This window comes from Photinus pyralis, unplaced genomic scaffold (genome assembly GCF_008802855.1).
Source record: "Photinus pyralis isolate 1611_PpyrPB1 unplaced genomic scaffold, Ppyr1.3 Ppyr1.4_LG2, whole genome shotgun sequence".
Lineage (NCBI taxonomy): Eukaryota > Metazoa > Arthropoda > Insecta > Coleoptera > Lampyridae > Photinus > Photinus pyralis.
In genome coordinates, this window is record NW_022170403.1 from 28656465 (window position 1) to 28672497 (window position 16033).

Genomic DNA, 16033 nt, shown 5'->3' on the forward strand with positions numbered 1-16033 from the left:
ATTATTTAGACTAGAACTAGAATCAATGGTATTAAAGAATCCATTCCTTGATTTGTTTAAAATTCGATTGTTATAAAATCATGGCCTACTAAAAAGAAAATGCGAAAAAAAAGGCATCATTTCAATGAAATGGGAATAAATCAGAAACTGTTAAAGATAGCTATAGGAACATGTATAGTCAAAATATGCCAATTTCGATTCTCTATCTCATGCAATATTAAGAACATGGTCATTCCATTTTAAAAAAACTGAGTTTATAGACTTTGAAGTTTCTTAAATTTGGATCTCCATAGGTGCGGTTGTACGCAACTTAACTTTGTTTTAAGTACAGTAAAAGAAAGCCCTATTCATTCTCTATGCACTGATAAAAATGGGTTGCCATGACTATAACCTTTTTCAAGTAATCAATTATCAAGGTACCATCTGCATGCGCCATTTTTTTTTAAAGTCAAAATAACTTAAAAACCATAAATGGCAGATATCGATATATGGCTATCAAAAGAACTGAAATTTCACGTAGAATCCAAAAATGCAATAAAAAATAGGGGTTGCCATTTAAAATAACGAAGTTACTATCGACTTCCGGTGTTTCCGGAAGTGCGGCCATTTTGAAAATATTTTACATCGATTCGGCCTTCAGAGTAACTCCTAAGTACAAATTTTCAGAAACCTACCTATTTTACTTTCCCAGAAACTTTTAACTAAAGTTCCCAAAAAAACACCCTGTATAGTTACGACCTTTACATATAGACGTGCTTATTAGACAGAGTGCGTAGCATGTAGGACTCCTTGGATCATAATTCCTTTACTATAAAAGAAATTAAAAAAAAGGTAGGAGCAAAAGCAAAATTATCGTCGCCCTTATTCGAAAAATATTTATGGTAAGAATAACTAAATCGCTCTACGCAGTTAAGTTTTGAATTGAAGCACAGGATAAGACCACTACTTCCACTTTCAGCTAATTTTGTAGATCTTTTATCGAAAAAAAATTTTTGATTGATCTTCGCCAAATGCCATATTTTTTTTAAATTTTAAATGAGGGAGGGGGGGTATTATTTGCTAATTTTCGAGACAAGTAAGATTGAAATGTTATATTTTTACTCCATTCCCACGTTTCGTTGCGTAACATTATTGGTAAATACATTCAATTTCCGTGAAATATGATGGTACCATATACCAATATCGCTGTAAAATCCTGATTACGAGTGAAATGAAACCACCCGATATCAGTTGAAAACCATTATAATAAAATTGTATAATGTAAATTGGAAAATAAATAAGAAAGTTAGTACCTATCCTGGGAGGTTTTTTCCTTTCTTGTAATCAAAGTCCCTAGAGCTATTCTCGTGTGATACAAACAGGGCAAAGAGGGTGAACATTTCCTGGACGACTGGATATATTTTCAAAACAGCATTTTTTTAAAAGAATCTTTGTATGGTATTCAAAACATAAAAAATTTGCTACCAAACCACGTAGTTTAAATTTGTGCTCAGTGGCGTACTTCTGCATGGTCATGGGAGGCCTATTTCTTTTAGTGGAAACTACTAGGTTTCGTTACATATATTATTAAAGAGTATACTAATACAGCAGCATAAAAAACTTATATTACAAGATCAAACTTAAGGGATAAACTCAAATTAAGGAAAATAATTAATTTCCCTAAAATTCATGATGCGAACCTTTATTTGTGGAAAACCACAGCTAAGGATAGTGCAATTGTGTCAACCCTAAAAATGGAATTGAAGTTTGATTGGGAACCCTCTGTTCGCCCTTCTCATTCCGAAGGGTTTCTTTCAGATCACGTTTGCCATCTCTGGGTTGAGTATGTAGATATTTATCTAAATCTAACAAAATATATACAAATTTAACCACTTATTGTTAGTGGAAAGATTCCTATAATACACAGAAAATGTAGCAGATATGTGAATTCGCTAACGATCTGAAACGAAGTACGGTAAAAACCAATTTGCATAAATGATACAGATAAGAATTCTTCACGCTGAAAGAGTGACGAAACGCCAGCACAAATGCACGAAACTTGTAATTATAAAAACGTACCTGCAGGATGTACTGGTTCTATGTGATATTTCTTTGAAGCCGGTGTGACCAATTGCGAACAGGATAATTGCACACCGTGATTTAAAATATGTACAAACATCGCACATACGGATATTATCCATCCCCATCCACCTTCAGGGTAATAATGTCGGCAGAGAAAGCGACGTGCTTGCACTTGCGTTGTCTTCGGGGTAACCGGACGTATATCTTCCGCGGCTGCTGCACCAGATAATAGAGGCCAACTTTGCGCTCGCGATAATGAAGACATTACACGACACGATCACAAAATTTTTTTCCCGCTTTTTTTCGCAATCAAAGCACTTGTGTATTAAATTTTATTGGCACTTAATTTTTATATTATTGTCGGCGAGCACTTTTTAAGTAGGAATTTTAACGGAACGTATACTTAATTTCATCTTGTTTTATCACACACGCGTTGAGCTGAAAAATGAGGGATGTTAATTGTGGAAAGTCACGACCTTCCCCAATTAGCTTTCCACTTTGTATTTCCTGAAAGCGAGCATTCCTCCCTTTGTTTTATCTTCCACATAAATAACAGAAATAACACTTTGCATAATATATCTATCGTATTTTTTTACACTCGGGCCTACCTTGATGCAAATTCCAGCCATAAATTACGAAATGATTTAATATCGAAAAAAAACTATCAGTATTAATGGAAATAATCCAAAATTTATGGTGACTTTTATCTAATGTTTCCGTAAATAGGAGAAAAATATGAATGGGGTACAAATAGAAAAGCTTCCAAGCAAAAACGATTTCGCGAATAGCAGACGGAAGCAAGAAATTGCAGAAATCTTTAGGTAACAAGTTAAAACGTCGAAGGTGCCATAAACACGACTTTCCAATTTTCTTTCCAAACCGCTTTCTTGTAATTTTTCCTTCCGCGCTATATTTACGCTTTTCTTATTTATAGAATCCCTAATCTTTTGTTCTATCTGATTAATGTACGTTAATGTCGCAAACCTTTCAGGTATTTTTGTATGCTTAATTTTTTGAGGACGCCTTCCTGGACGCGCTCATATCTTTTATAAATTATATCAACGTGATTTATTGTTGTTTGCTGGAATTTCAAGATGCGGAGGCTGAACATGGTCAATTAACTTTCTATGTTTACCTAATGGATAGAAGGTATTAGTTTCGGCCTGATCGATACGGCCTCCTAATTTCTCTATAATTTAAGTAAGAAACTTTGTTACATGTAAACAGGTTCGATATCGGTAGGTACTGTTTCCACCATTTATGTATATTACAGAAAACGGCTGTAAGGGAAACAAATATCTTTCTGAAGGGTCACACTATTTGTTGAATATACGGGGTGTTACGTGCGAGTTGTGCCAAACAAAGGTTAGATAAAGGAACAAAGTTTGTTTTCAAATAAATATTTCCTTTGGACGCTACTGTTATAAATTCCATCATTTGTTTTTTTAATTTTCTCAAAAAGGAAGACACGTTTTTGAATAAGATTCTGTAAATTTTCTTACAAAACCCCTCCTCTGAGATGGCGCCGAAACTGCAGTTAGTCTTCGAAAATGTGAAAATAATTCTGACCTCTAAGTCAACCATTTGCGAGTAGCCAAAATTGGCCGAGAATCACTGGATGACGAGCGCCCTCTAGGGCATCCTGTTGACGTGACCACTTTAGAAGCAGCTGAAAAAACCATGTTTTTGGTACAGGAGAATGCAAGACTAAAGAAGCGACGTGGTAGTTTCACTGGGAGTTTCAGAAACCACGGCTTTCAGAATTTCATAATCGACTTGTCACTGGAGATGAACCTCGGTTAATATTATCATTCTGAATTGAATCAAGAGTCGACGCAGTGGCATATTAAGGGCTCCAACCCTCCCAAGAAGTTTAAAGTCGCCCATTCTGCAGGAAAAATAATGACAACCAGTTCTTGAGACCGTCATGGAATTTTGCTGATTGATTGTATTAATAAGGGTAGTACGGGAACGGAAATGTATTGTCTTAGGGATGCTATTAAAGTGAAGAGACGCGGGAAACTGACGCAAGGTATCTTGTTGCTTCACTAAAGTCCAGATTTTCAAAAGCCTTATAGTCCAGATCTAGCACGAAGTGACTATTTATTGTTCCAGAATCTCAAAAATAAGAAAACACTAAGAAGGGCACAATTTAAGGACAATGACGAACATAAGCTCTTCAGGACCATTTTGCAGAAAAACCAAATGAATATTTTTATAGTAGATTAAAGTAAAATTTTGTTTTCCTTTTTATACTGCTGTGTAAACAAAGTCGGGTTGGACGTTGAAGATTAGTTCCAGTCACCAGAAGTAAAAACGCGTCGTTCAATTACTAATCAAATGTTTATTTCAATTCATTTAATTAATCCGGTAGGATTCCCTACGCTTAAACACAAAACCAATTTGCATATCTAGCTTGATCCAAAGGTATTTGTTTACTTGTTTCGTAAAAAAATTAGTTCCTAGAATTATTATGGATAGGAAAATTTTATCTTATTCTTCCTTATCAATGAACGGTTTTGTTAATTAATTTATGTGGCAGATTAAATTATATTTATTGGGTGTTTCGTTTATTTTTATAAAAGATTGATGTCTTTTAATAAAAAAGTTATCTTTCATAGGAAATGTATTGTAGATAAGATCTGCCTATGTAACTGATGAAAGCGTCCTGTATACGGTAAGGTGTTCATTGGTTTGTCGAGTTGCCAGGCGTCGATAATTAGATAAGAAATTTTGACTTTTTTAAAGAGTTTAAATACCGGAGTTAGCCTTTTCCAATTTCGAGGCCGAGTTGAGGTTCGTTAGAAGAAGCCTTTTGCCAATTTCTAGGCCGAGCTGTTGTCCTTTAAAAATTTAGAAGACGAGGTTTGTTTATTGGGATGCTGTTGTAATCCAATTTTGATAAGTAGGATTTTATGTTTATAGAATAAATTTTGTTTATGTGAAATCAAGAAAATCGTGTGTTTATTCGATCCCTTAACGATTCAGATATGTCTCACGCTTACTTATTTTGTTGCTCTCTGCCCAAAGTTCATTTCAAGTGGTCCTTTTGGAGTTTTATCGTGTCCATTGTTTGCTTTGAATCTGGAATTTAAAGTCAAAATTGAATTTGCATTATTGTACCGGGACACGGATGTGTACTGGAAGTAAGGAGAGGTAGTTAGGTTTGAGGTGTTTTGTGTATGGTTTATTTTGGCCGGGACCATTACTCGCAGCATTTTTTATTTGCTATCTGGGAATATAATAACGAATCCTCGTACGATAAATTTTCGTTTAGCAGTTCCATTAACGTGGCACGAAGATTCCTGTGTTGGAGGTTTTTCAGGTTAGAAAAAATTTGTTTATTATTCGGGGGTAAATACGCATTGATTTTTAATCGGATAATTTTATTTTTATACGAAACTTTTGTTGCAACGGAAAAATCTTGAGATCAAAAGTGTGAATCGCGACAGCTTTAGCATGGAGCGATTTTATCATGTGCTTTTGATCGAGAGTTTTTTCCAGGAAGCAACAAAATTTGAGTGAATAAATAAAATTATTCTGATTTAAAACCAAGACCGAGTGTATTTTATGGAGATTAATAAAAGACAGTAAATTTTACGCATTCCTACACGCATTTTTATCGCTGTTAAAAAGCTACCTAGCGTTTAATCAGATAAAAAATCATCTGATTGGTTAGAATTTGAAACAATCACCAAGCTGATTGATCGTATATTAATGGACTGTATTAATCAAAAATAATAATTTTAGTTAATAGCTTTATTAATCGACTTACACCTAATTAAAAATATATTAACAATTCTTTTACGGGACTTTTACAATATAACTTTGTCGTTCTCCTTAATGCCTGCTATTGGGGTGATCTTTTTTCTGTGTGAAGTGTTTTTCTTTGTATTAACTACGTTAAAAATGAATATTTATGAATTATTGTATCCTGAAGATCTACCAGATGTGAGAAAAATTGCTCCACTTTTATTATATTAAGAGGTACAGTAGACAAACTCCTAAAAAAATATAGCAAAGATTACAGTTTTTCCTCTAAAATAGAAAATTGAGTGGTTTCAGATCAACCGAAAAATTATTATTGTTGTGTAAGCGTCATTATTTCGACCTAAATACCGAAAAGTTGTATTCTGTTCAGTATAGGAAAATTTACACACGTACTGCTTCATAGTGAACGTTAACAAAAGTATGTCTGCCGATAACAAAAAACGTATTGCAGAAAACGAGCGCGGTTGTCATGATCGCTTGGGACGTAAAAGTTTCGTTCAGTTCTGTTTAAAAAGACGAGCACGTGATTTAAGAGGGTACGCTAGTTGAAAAAGGAAGGCCCGTTTCGGTATTTCTACCGGGCGAAATTCAAATAGCGAAAGAAGTGGGGGAGTGAGAGATTTTAAATAAACTGATATTAAAATTCAATGTGATAAACAAATAAGATTCCATTTCGAATTGCTAACAGTAATGGCTAGTTAAAATCAATTTCCTTAACGTTCAGTGACGTAATTGGACAGCACCTTGTGCGATAAATAAATTTTGCATACAACGGCATAAGTAGGAAATTTAAAGACAAGTAATCGGTGCATTACCAGAGCATTAGACTTTGAATTTCAGATTTTAAGAAGAGGGCAACCCTTCGCAAGGTGAGAGATATAAAAACATTATTACTGAGCTAACCGTGAGCGAATTAAAAATTAATTTTGTTGCCGGTGCCATAGAGGCTGAATCTTCGATCCTTGTAAACATACCTAAGCCTTTACACAGCATATCTCCACTAGTGGAAGTGTAATGGTCTTATTGTATTTTTTTATAGGCTGGCATCAACATCGTGGGTTATTAGAATTTCGAGATACAATATTAGTGGGAGCGGCCCGTGAGAACAAACGGCATTTCGTATTAAAATTGTGACACTTGGAACACATGTTCCCTAGACCTATTGGAGTGATTTGAGTCGCAGAGCCGTAAGTTCCGTCCCTTAGGATTGAAAATGGCGCCAATTTTCAAAATTGAGGCGAATTTCAGGAAATATCTGTTTTAAGAGCGATTTTTACGTTTAGGGTGACGTTTACGAGGTTTCCGAGGGTGAAAACGACAAAAACAATATCCGAAGCTAATTTCTTTGTGGGAAGCATGATTGTATGATATCTCTAACGTCCGACAGGATTCGAAAGTTTCTTGGAAGGTTTGACCGATTTTCGTGGTTGAGGTGGCGTTTTTGAGATTCTTTTGGGTGAAGATGACCAAAAAAATCCATTAAAGACCTTTTTCTACAATCGATATCCAAAGTAGGCATTTGCGCTCCTATTTGACAACGTAAACGTCATATTTTTCGAGGAATGTCAATTTGTCGCTTATAAGCGACAAAATAAAAAAAAACGCTCACTCTCCAAATTATAAACTATAAATCAAATATGCATTGCTCCAATGACAACGAGTAAATGACATCTTTCATTTAGGCATAAGATTAAAATAATAATCTATATTTGAGTGAAAAATTTAAATTTTTGGAAATATGTGAACTGCTCGATTGTAGAAAAAATCTTGTGTGTAATTCGAGCGCAAATTGATTGTTGATTTCAAGAGATTAGCGCGGCAAATGTCTCTTTCAATTGAGAATATATCATTTTGCGCTCTTAATACACAAATAGCTATTTTTTATGAATTTTTAAGTATTTTGAATAAACAGGTCGAGGTAAACTAAGTGCAAAGGTGAAACTTATTCATTGAATTTGGTTTTTAACTAAAAATTGTTGATTATTGAAACGTATTTACAAGTAAAAAGATATAAGTCATCAAAGGGGAATGCCCCATCATCGCTCAGATCTCCTGTTGAACACATGACCTGCTTGATTGGGGACAGGAACTGCAGTAATTTATTTTTGGTACAAAATAAATATTTTATTAGTAGAGGATTTCTCCTGTGCTTCGGAGTCATAGAGAACGGTAGTAAATTCTTCCAAAGTTTTAATTGTTTTTTCTGTTATTCCTCTTTGTGAATTGGAGAGTTCAAGTAAAGCTGGTGTCACGTAGAAATCGAGGGGGAACCAAAATGGTCATATAAAGAAGGAACCAACTTCAACCTCGTACCCCCCGCCGCCCCCATGCCTAAATTTTGAATTGTGACGTATCACTTGTGATACATCATTGGAAAGCTTTTAAAAAATGCTTTTCAGAAATACCATACACTGGTACATTTAAACTGCCCATTCGCAATTTATTACACTAAAAACGGTTTTCAAATTCATTTCTAACATTTTTAAACACTTCCCTGGAAAGTGAACGGCACTCCCTGACTATCCGGTAGCGAAGATCATTTATGGAAGCTGGTTCAGTTCTGTACACAACCGATTTTAAATGACCCCAAAGAAAGAAATCCAATGGTGTCAGATCTGGAGATCGTGCTGGCCATTCTATAGGACCTCTTCGTCCTATCCACTGTCCCGGAAATTTCTCATCTAAAAATTCACGGACAGCCATACAGTAATGAGGAGGAGCCCCATCTTGTTGAAAATGTATGAAATCTTCAATCAAATTCATGTTTCCGTCAATTGGATTTATTTGATTCTCTATTTCATGAGTATTTTGTAGCATGTTTAGGTAAGTATCTCCAGTTAAATTTCCTTCGATAAACAGAGGACCAATGATGTTATCACCTAAGATACCTGCCCAGACGTTAATTTTTTGGGGCCGTTGAGTATGCCCCTCGCGAAAAAGATGAGGATTTTTATCGTCCCAATACCGGCAGTTATGTTCGTTCACATTTCCATTTAAAAAGAATGTACATTCATCACTAAAACAAATGTTTTTCACCAGTTCCGGATTATTTTGAATATTCTCGGTCATTATTTCACAAAATTCTTCGATCGGAGTCGTCTTCGGTTAGTTCCTGTACAATCTGCATCTTATAAGGGTAGAATTTGTGCACCTTAAGAGTTCGTCGTACAGTTTCTCGCGAAAGTCCGGTCATAGTCGCTGCTTTTCGAATAGATGATGTTGGGTTTGCACCAAAATGACCCAAAACTTCAATCTGAGTAGCTTCATCCATTATTCTTGGTCCGTCTCTTTTCTTTATTTTCCACTGACCCAGTTTCTTCAAATTTAGTCACTAACATTGCAACATAAGTGTGACTGACACGTCGTTCTGGGTGTCGGGCATTAAAAACAGCTGCTGTTCTAAATGCAGATCACGCTTCAGAACCATAGATGAAAATAATTTCAACTCTTTCGGCTAACGTGTACACCATTATGAAATCTTTAGTTAAATTCAAAATTTGTAATTTTCTTGCCAAGAAATACTAAAAACGAGACTAAAATAATAATAACCGATCAACAAATAAAGTAATAGAAAATTATTATTTACTAAAAATTGCTGTCATTGTTTTTCCAAAGCATCACTAGATCTAAGAAATTTTTTTTTATTTCAAACACTGACAAATTCAACAAATACTCAAATTACTCATTTTTATTACATAAGTTGTGAATGGGCAGTTTAAATGTACCAGTGTTGGTATTTCTGAAAAGCATTTTTTAAGAGCTTTCCAATGATGTATCACAAGTGATACGTCACAATTCAAAATTTAGGCATGGGGGTGGCGGGGGGTACGAGGTTGAAGTTGATTCCTTCTTTATACGACCATTTTGCTTCCCCCTCGATTCTACCGAAACGGTTTTGGCCATTTTGTGATACCTCTAATATAAAAAACGATATCGCCCATTGAAGGTTTTAAAAGTGTCACCCTGTATATGTACATGCTTATTATAAACATGACTGTCAGCGTTTTATTTTTAATGATTTTAGCTAAATAATTTTTATAGCTCGACTGCAACAGGAGATCTGAGCGATGATGAGGCATTTGATGACTGATGAATTTTTACTTGTAAATACGTTTCAATAATCAACAATTTTTAGTTAAAAACAGGATTCAATGAATAAGTTTCAGATTTGCACTTAGTTAACCTCGATCTGTTTATTCAAAACACAAAAAAATTCATAAAAAAGGCCTTTAATGGGTCTTTTTGGTAATCTTCACCCAAAAGAATCTCAGAAACGCCATCTCAACTACGAAAATCAGTCAAAACCTTTGAATCTTGTCGGACGTTAAAGATATCATACAATTGGCCTATACATATATAGTTGACGCCAAATTAAGTTGGGTATGACTCATCGCTATGTATTGCAATAATTAGCGTATGGAACGGTGCCTCTCACACAGATTGACGGTTGCTAGAGAAGGATAGAACTTCGTAACTTGAGTCTGCTGTACAATTCATACGGGCGGTCTAAAACGTATGTCGCGCATTCCTCAGCTTTTCTTCTGTCATTTCGTGTTTACCTGGTTAACATTTATTTTTACGTTTTTACTTCAATACATCAAGAAACAGTTTTTTTTTTAAAACTACTTTGCACTTGTGGAGAGTTTAATCGGTAAATTGTAACAACTTGCATATGAAATTGTGAAAACCATTGACGTAACTTTATAATTATCTTGTAGCATCTAAACTAGAACTGAACATCTGTTATAAGTATAACGAAATTGTTTTTGACTTCTTCTTGACATAATCTCATAAGCTGAAGCACGATATGTACAGATACAGATGTCTCGTTACCAAATCACCTTTGCCGAAAGAAGAGGACTGTATACGATATTGTGAAACCTTGCTCGTAGCTAATGTTCAACATTTTAGAATAACGCATTTGATTTGCCAGTTTTCTGCCTGAAATGCATGTTATAAATGAATGCAGAGGATCGGTGTGTTTACCTACATTAAGTATAGGTTCAAATAAGTGGAGATAATTATAACAACCATTTCTTCTATTTTAATAATTCACTACTATAAATAGTAACAGTTCCCTTTAACAGTTCCCTTTAAGTGCTTTTAGTTTTGAATCCGCATATCAATTTACGCAACCTCGAAGTTTGACAGATTAAAAGTTGAACTTGAAGTTAACAAGTTACAGAGACATCTACCCGTGCGCATATTAACTAAACGTCGATTTAGATACGACTGACGTTGCTTGAATCTTAATCCGTACAATTTTAAGAATGAGTCATACCCAACTTAATTTGGCGTCAACTATATGATAAATGAAACGTGCTTCCCACACAGAAATTAGCTTTGGATATTATTTTTGTCATATTCACCGTCGGAAACCTCGTAAACGTCACCCCAAACGTAAAAATCGCTCTAAAAACATATATTTCCTGAAATTGGCGCCATTTTCAATCCTAAGGGACGGAACTTCCCGCTCTGCGACTCAAATCACTCCAATAGGTCTAGGGAACATGTGTTCCAAGTGGCACAATTTTAATACGAAATGCCGAATAATACCAATATTTATCACGAGCCGCTCCCACTATATGAAACAGTAAAGAAGGTTGTTAATTATATGGTACAAGAAAAGTAATGCTAACTAAAAATACTAATATCATTATAGGGTAGGTAGGTATATCATGTCAATGTGTTACCATTGTTACCATTGTTTGAGGTAAGGTGAGATTTATGAAAAAATAGTGCCTCTCCAAAATGTTACAAAGTTGCTTTCCATTCAAGTTAAATTTACTGATTTTCAAAAGTGAGGATCCTTTTAAGAATTTTGGAGACTTAATTTCTTCCAAAACCGTTGGATTTAGGTTAAATTCACTTCAAATTTTGCATAAATTAAAAAAAAGAAATAAACACTATGGCACACCATTGTAAGGAAGCGTGGGGAACTGGAAGTTATACGAAACTGAAAATGCTTTAACATTGGCAGAAACGGGTCGTTGGGTAACCTCTTAATTCATTCCCGAAAGTGTAAATCTGTATTCTCAGAATACCCAGATACTTGTGTAAATTAACAGATACAGCTGTACACTCGTCTGTACATTAATAAAAAATAACTTGCGTGGATCTTTTACACTTCCGTATAATATGTTATACCAATTTACTCAAATTATCCTTTATAATATAGGTAAAAGAATACCTATCACACGGTAGCCTTCACCTTGATCGGGAAATGCGCGACCTACACAGCACCGTGCGGTTGTCCACTTAACCATAAAGACAAGCCAATAAATACATCGTAAATAAGGCACTTTAAACTACTTCAGTGCTTCGTCAAGGCGCACATTGCGACCAGGTTTATGTTCGTAGAAGAATCCTCTTTTTAAATATGGAATAAAAATTCCTTTACTTTAATTGCTATTTTTTTCCACAAACGATACTGGCTTTAATGTTTTAATTCCCCCTGTAACCGCGCAACGTTCATTGTTTTATGATTTAACGATCGGTCTGGCATGTTTCGCACGGTTATATTTTCCGGTGGCGTTCATATTATGTGAAAGTAAAATGCGAAATGATGTTTGTTACAAAAAAGTGCTTAAATGTCCCATAAAGCAACTACCAAACGGGGTATAACGACCCGAAACCTTTATTGCTATTATTGTATTTATTAATGTCACTTCAATACCTAAATATAAACCATTTCGCTTAGTAAAGTGGCAATTTGAATCAGTTTATTGCATACTTGGGAATTCGTTAATTGATGCATAAAAAACGTGCTAAAATTACTTGCGTACCTACATCTCAAAAAATTGCGAACACGTAATGAAGAAAAGATGAGGTGGACGTTTTTCCCATGAGTTAAAATTCAGACACCGCAACCAGTAAAATTAAACCGACAGCGTTGACAAGCAAATAAAAATCATCCATCGATTTTACTTGTAGTTTCAACGCGTCTTTCCAAATATGTAGCAAATATTTCTGCAAGTACAAGTGTTAAAGCTTCTAATTTGGTTTTGAAAAACCACAAGGAATGCTGTTGTCGCATTCCATTTTGACTTTTAAGTTCGTTATTTTATCAAGTACTGAATGATCACTCGAGCCGCGTAGAAAATGCCTAATGATTATATTAATAAGGCAGCTCTTTACGTACCTACATCAAATAAATGCAGGTAAAAAGAAAGCGAAGAAGTAAGTAATAATTTAAAAACAGTTAGAGGGAGTAAAGCAGAAAGGAGAAGGATTTTACGAAACATGCCCACAAATTTTGGCGATGTGACTTTTATATTTTTGCAGTGCTTTTTTAACTTCCCCGAATCCTTGACGATTATTATTTTGCAAGTTTTTATAGTTTTCGTAATAAGTTCGCTGATTTATAGTATTTACGCAATTTTCGGCTATTAGTGTCTTATAAAATTGACGTGATTTACTTAACGTCTTAAAGAGTTAAAGTTATTACATCGGGTGAAAAAGTGCCTGTTTGGAAAAAAGTTTATAACAGCTCTTTATGTTACCCTTTGATTTGTCATAAACAGAACTTACAATTTCCAATTGGCATTTAGGAGCTCAAAAAGCAATCAGCAATAATTTCCACCTATAAGGTCGTTTATACCGGGTGATTCATTAGAAGTGATGATCGCTTGAATTTCGCGCGTAAGGTTTTAGTATTTTTTGCATTATTAGATTGACGGTTTGAATTTCGTTAGTAATTTTGTTCTGTCATGACTGTCATTTAAGAAACCAGTGTCGCCGTTAATTGTTGTGTGCCATTTGCGGTTTATTACTTTTTCCATTTTGAACAATTTTTTGAACTGTTTTCAATTACTGGCTACTAATGAGCCAAGTACCCCAACACTTAACCACAAAATAAATGTAAAGTGTATAAGAAAATTACCAAAAATGAGTTCAATACTGAACTAAAACAAACCGCCTTAAAAATAATCGTTACAACTAGGTACACCGTTTACATTCAAAACAAAACATTACAGCTGGGGTGCCCCAAGGATCTAATCTAGGCCCATTACTATATTCGTTGTACCCGTGCAACTCCAGAAATCATGTTAAGCATTGCAGGTATCACTTATATGCCGATGACACACAGCTTCAAATAGATTTTCAACCTGATAATGTGGCTTTAGCTAATAAATTAATTAATTCTAACATTGATGCTCTTGTAAATGTTTCTGAAAAGCACTGTTTAAAAATTAATGCAGCGAAATCCGTAGTCATGGTATTTAGGCAACGTAAAGCCAGAAACTTAATTAAACAGGATGTGGATGTTAAGGTGGCAGACTCGGCTCTGCTTGTGAAAGAAACTGCCAAAAATCTGGATCTGATTTTAGATGAAGGTTTGAAATTTTCCCAACATATTACTTCTTTATTACGGAAAGCGTATATAAATTTGAATCTTATTTTTAACCAAAGATACTGCCTAAGTGGGAAATTGAAGATGTTGTTATGTGAGTCTCTTGTACTGTCGCACTTTAATCATTGCGATACTGTGTATGGACCGTGTCTTGGTAGCTTTGATGTGAAAAGAATCCAGCGATTGCAGAACTCTTGCCTTCGGCTCATATATGGTATTAAGGAACACCATCGTATCTCTCATAAATTAACTGAATCTAAATGGCTTAATATGTATAACAGGAGAGTTCTGCATTCATCAGTTCTATTTCACAAAATTATAACTACTAAGGAACCGAATTACCTTTTTGACAAAATTAAATTTAGATATGATATTCACAGCGTAAATATTAGAAAGAAAAGTTTTAATCACACCTCCAATCCATAAATCGCATTTGTTTAAAAAGTCATTCTCATACCGTTAGTAATTTATATAACACACTGCCTGAATGTGTAAAAACACTTAGGACTGCCCATTTCAGACATCGCCTTACTAAAAGTATTTATGAAAATCAAAAAAATTTAGTAAAATTTCTTTTATTTTTTGTTTTTTTTGTTTTTTATTTATCTTGATATTTTTCTCTTTTTTTTATTAATTAACTTCCTCTCTTCTTTATCTATAAATTATTATTGCCATTTATTGCAAATGGTACGCCACTAATCAGTTAAACAACCAACTAATTCATATTAAATTAATTAATATAATTTTGTACTCGGGACGTATTCTTTCTTTCAATAAAAATTATTGTTAAGTATTAGGGTTAAGTGGAAGATCAGATTATGGAATTTCCTATTCATAAATCTGAACTTCGCCCTATTGAAGGTGACTCTGGCGTTAGTTTTTTATTTTCTATTTAATAGTCATGAATTCTGTTTATTAGTATGTACAGCGTTATCCTTCAATAGATGACCATTATTATTATGGTCGGTGTTTCTTGTGAGAACTCAGGTCTAGCCTGGTTAACTAATCGCACGGATTAAAATCAAGTAACGATTAGTGTCTGTGTCTGTGTCTGGTGAAGTTATGTAGGGTTCAACATAGCTATTAATGGCCACAATAGTCAACGCTATCAGGAAAGATTATTATTATTATTATTAATAAACATTATATAGATAAAAAAAACAATTCCACACGTTCCAAAACCTAAACGACAAACCGTACATAAACACACCAATATCCCTCACCAACGAAGAAATCCAGGAAGAACTCCAATTTTTAGACTAGCCGGCATTGAGTGTTACACGTCTACTTTCCGCTGACATTAAACCAATACCAATTTGTGCGGTTGTACTCACTTACACAGACCAAGCGAAAGACATCCTTAAACTAGAACATCTGTTAAACTGTAAAATTATAGTTGAAGCCAGGAGGAAACCACTACACATTCCACAATGCCATAAATGTCAAAACTATGGGCACACTAAGAACTATTGTGCATCGAAACCATGATGTGAAATGCAATGAAGACCATGACTTCAATTAATGTGGAAAAAACATACCGACACACCATACTGTGTTAACTGCAAAGGAGATCACCCAGCTACCTACTGTGGATGCCCACACCATAAGTTTCTTTAGAACCAATGAACACAGACACTAGATCTAGGCAACCTCAACATTACTCTCATTTTCAAGCTGGTAAGAGCTACTCACAAATGGTAACCCCTACTACCTTCTCAGATACGTCATCGGGATCCCTCACTTTGGAATAATATAATTATCCGAAATTGCGTAAAATTAGTGGATATCACATAATACGCACCGACAGACCGGCCCAATATGCCAAATAACGAAATAATTCATGCAACA

At 34.7% G+C, this 16033-nt stretch overlaps 1 protein-coding gene across 4 annotated transcripts in view; it reads right to left on the reverse strand.

Moving 5' to 3' along the window:
* LOC116165127 (probable cytochrome P450 6a13) overlaps nt 1–16033 on the reverse strand; it is a 77656-nt gene that overhangs the window by 35414 nt on the left and 26209 nt on the right. For all 4 annotated transcript variants that reach the window (XM_031479426.1, XM_031479423.1, XM_031479422.1 and 1 more), the window contains one exon: nt 2059–2499. In XM_031479426.1, coding sequence (XP_031335286.1) covers nt 2059–2326 — 268 coding nt within the window. In that variant the 5' untranslated portion in view covers nt 2327–2499. Of the gene's footprint in view, nt 1–2058; nt 2500–16033 lie in introns of those variants that run through there.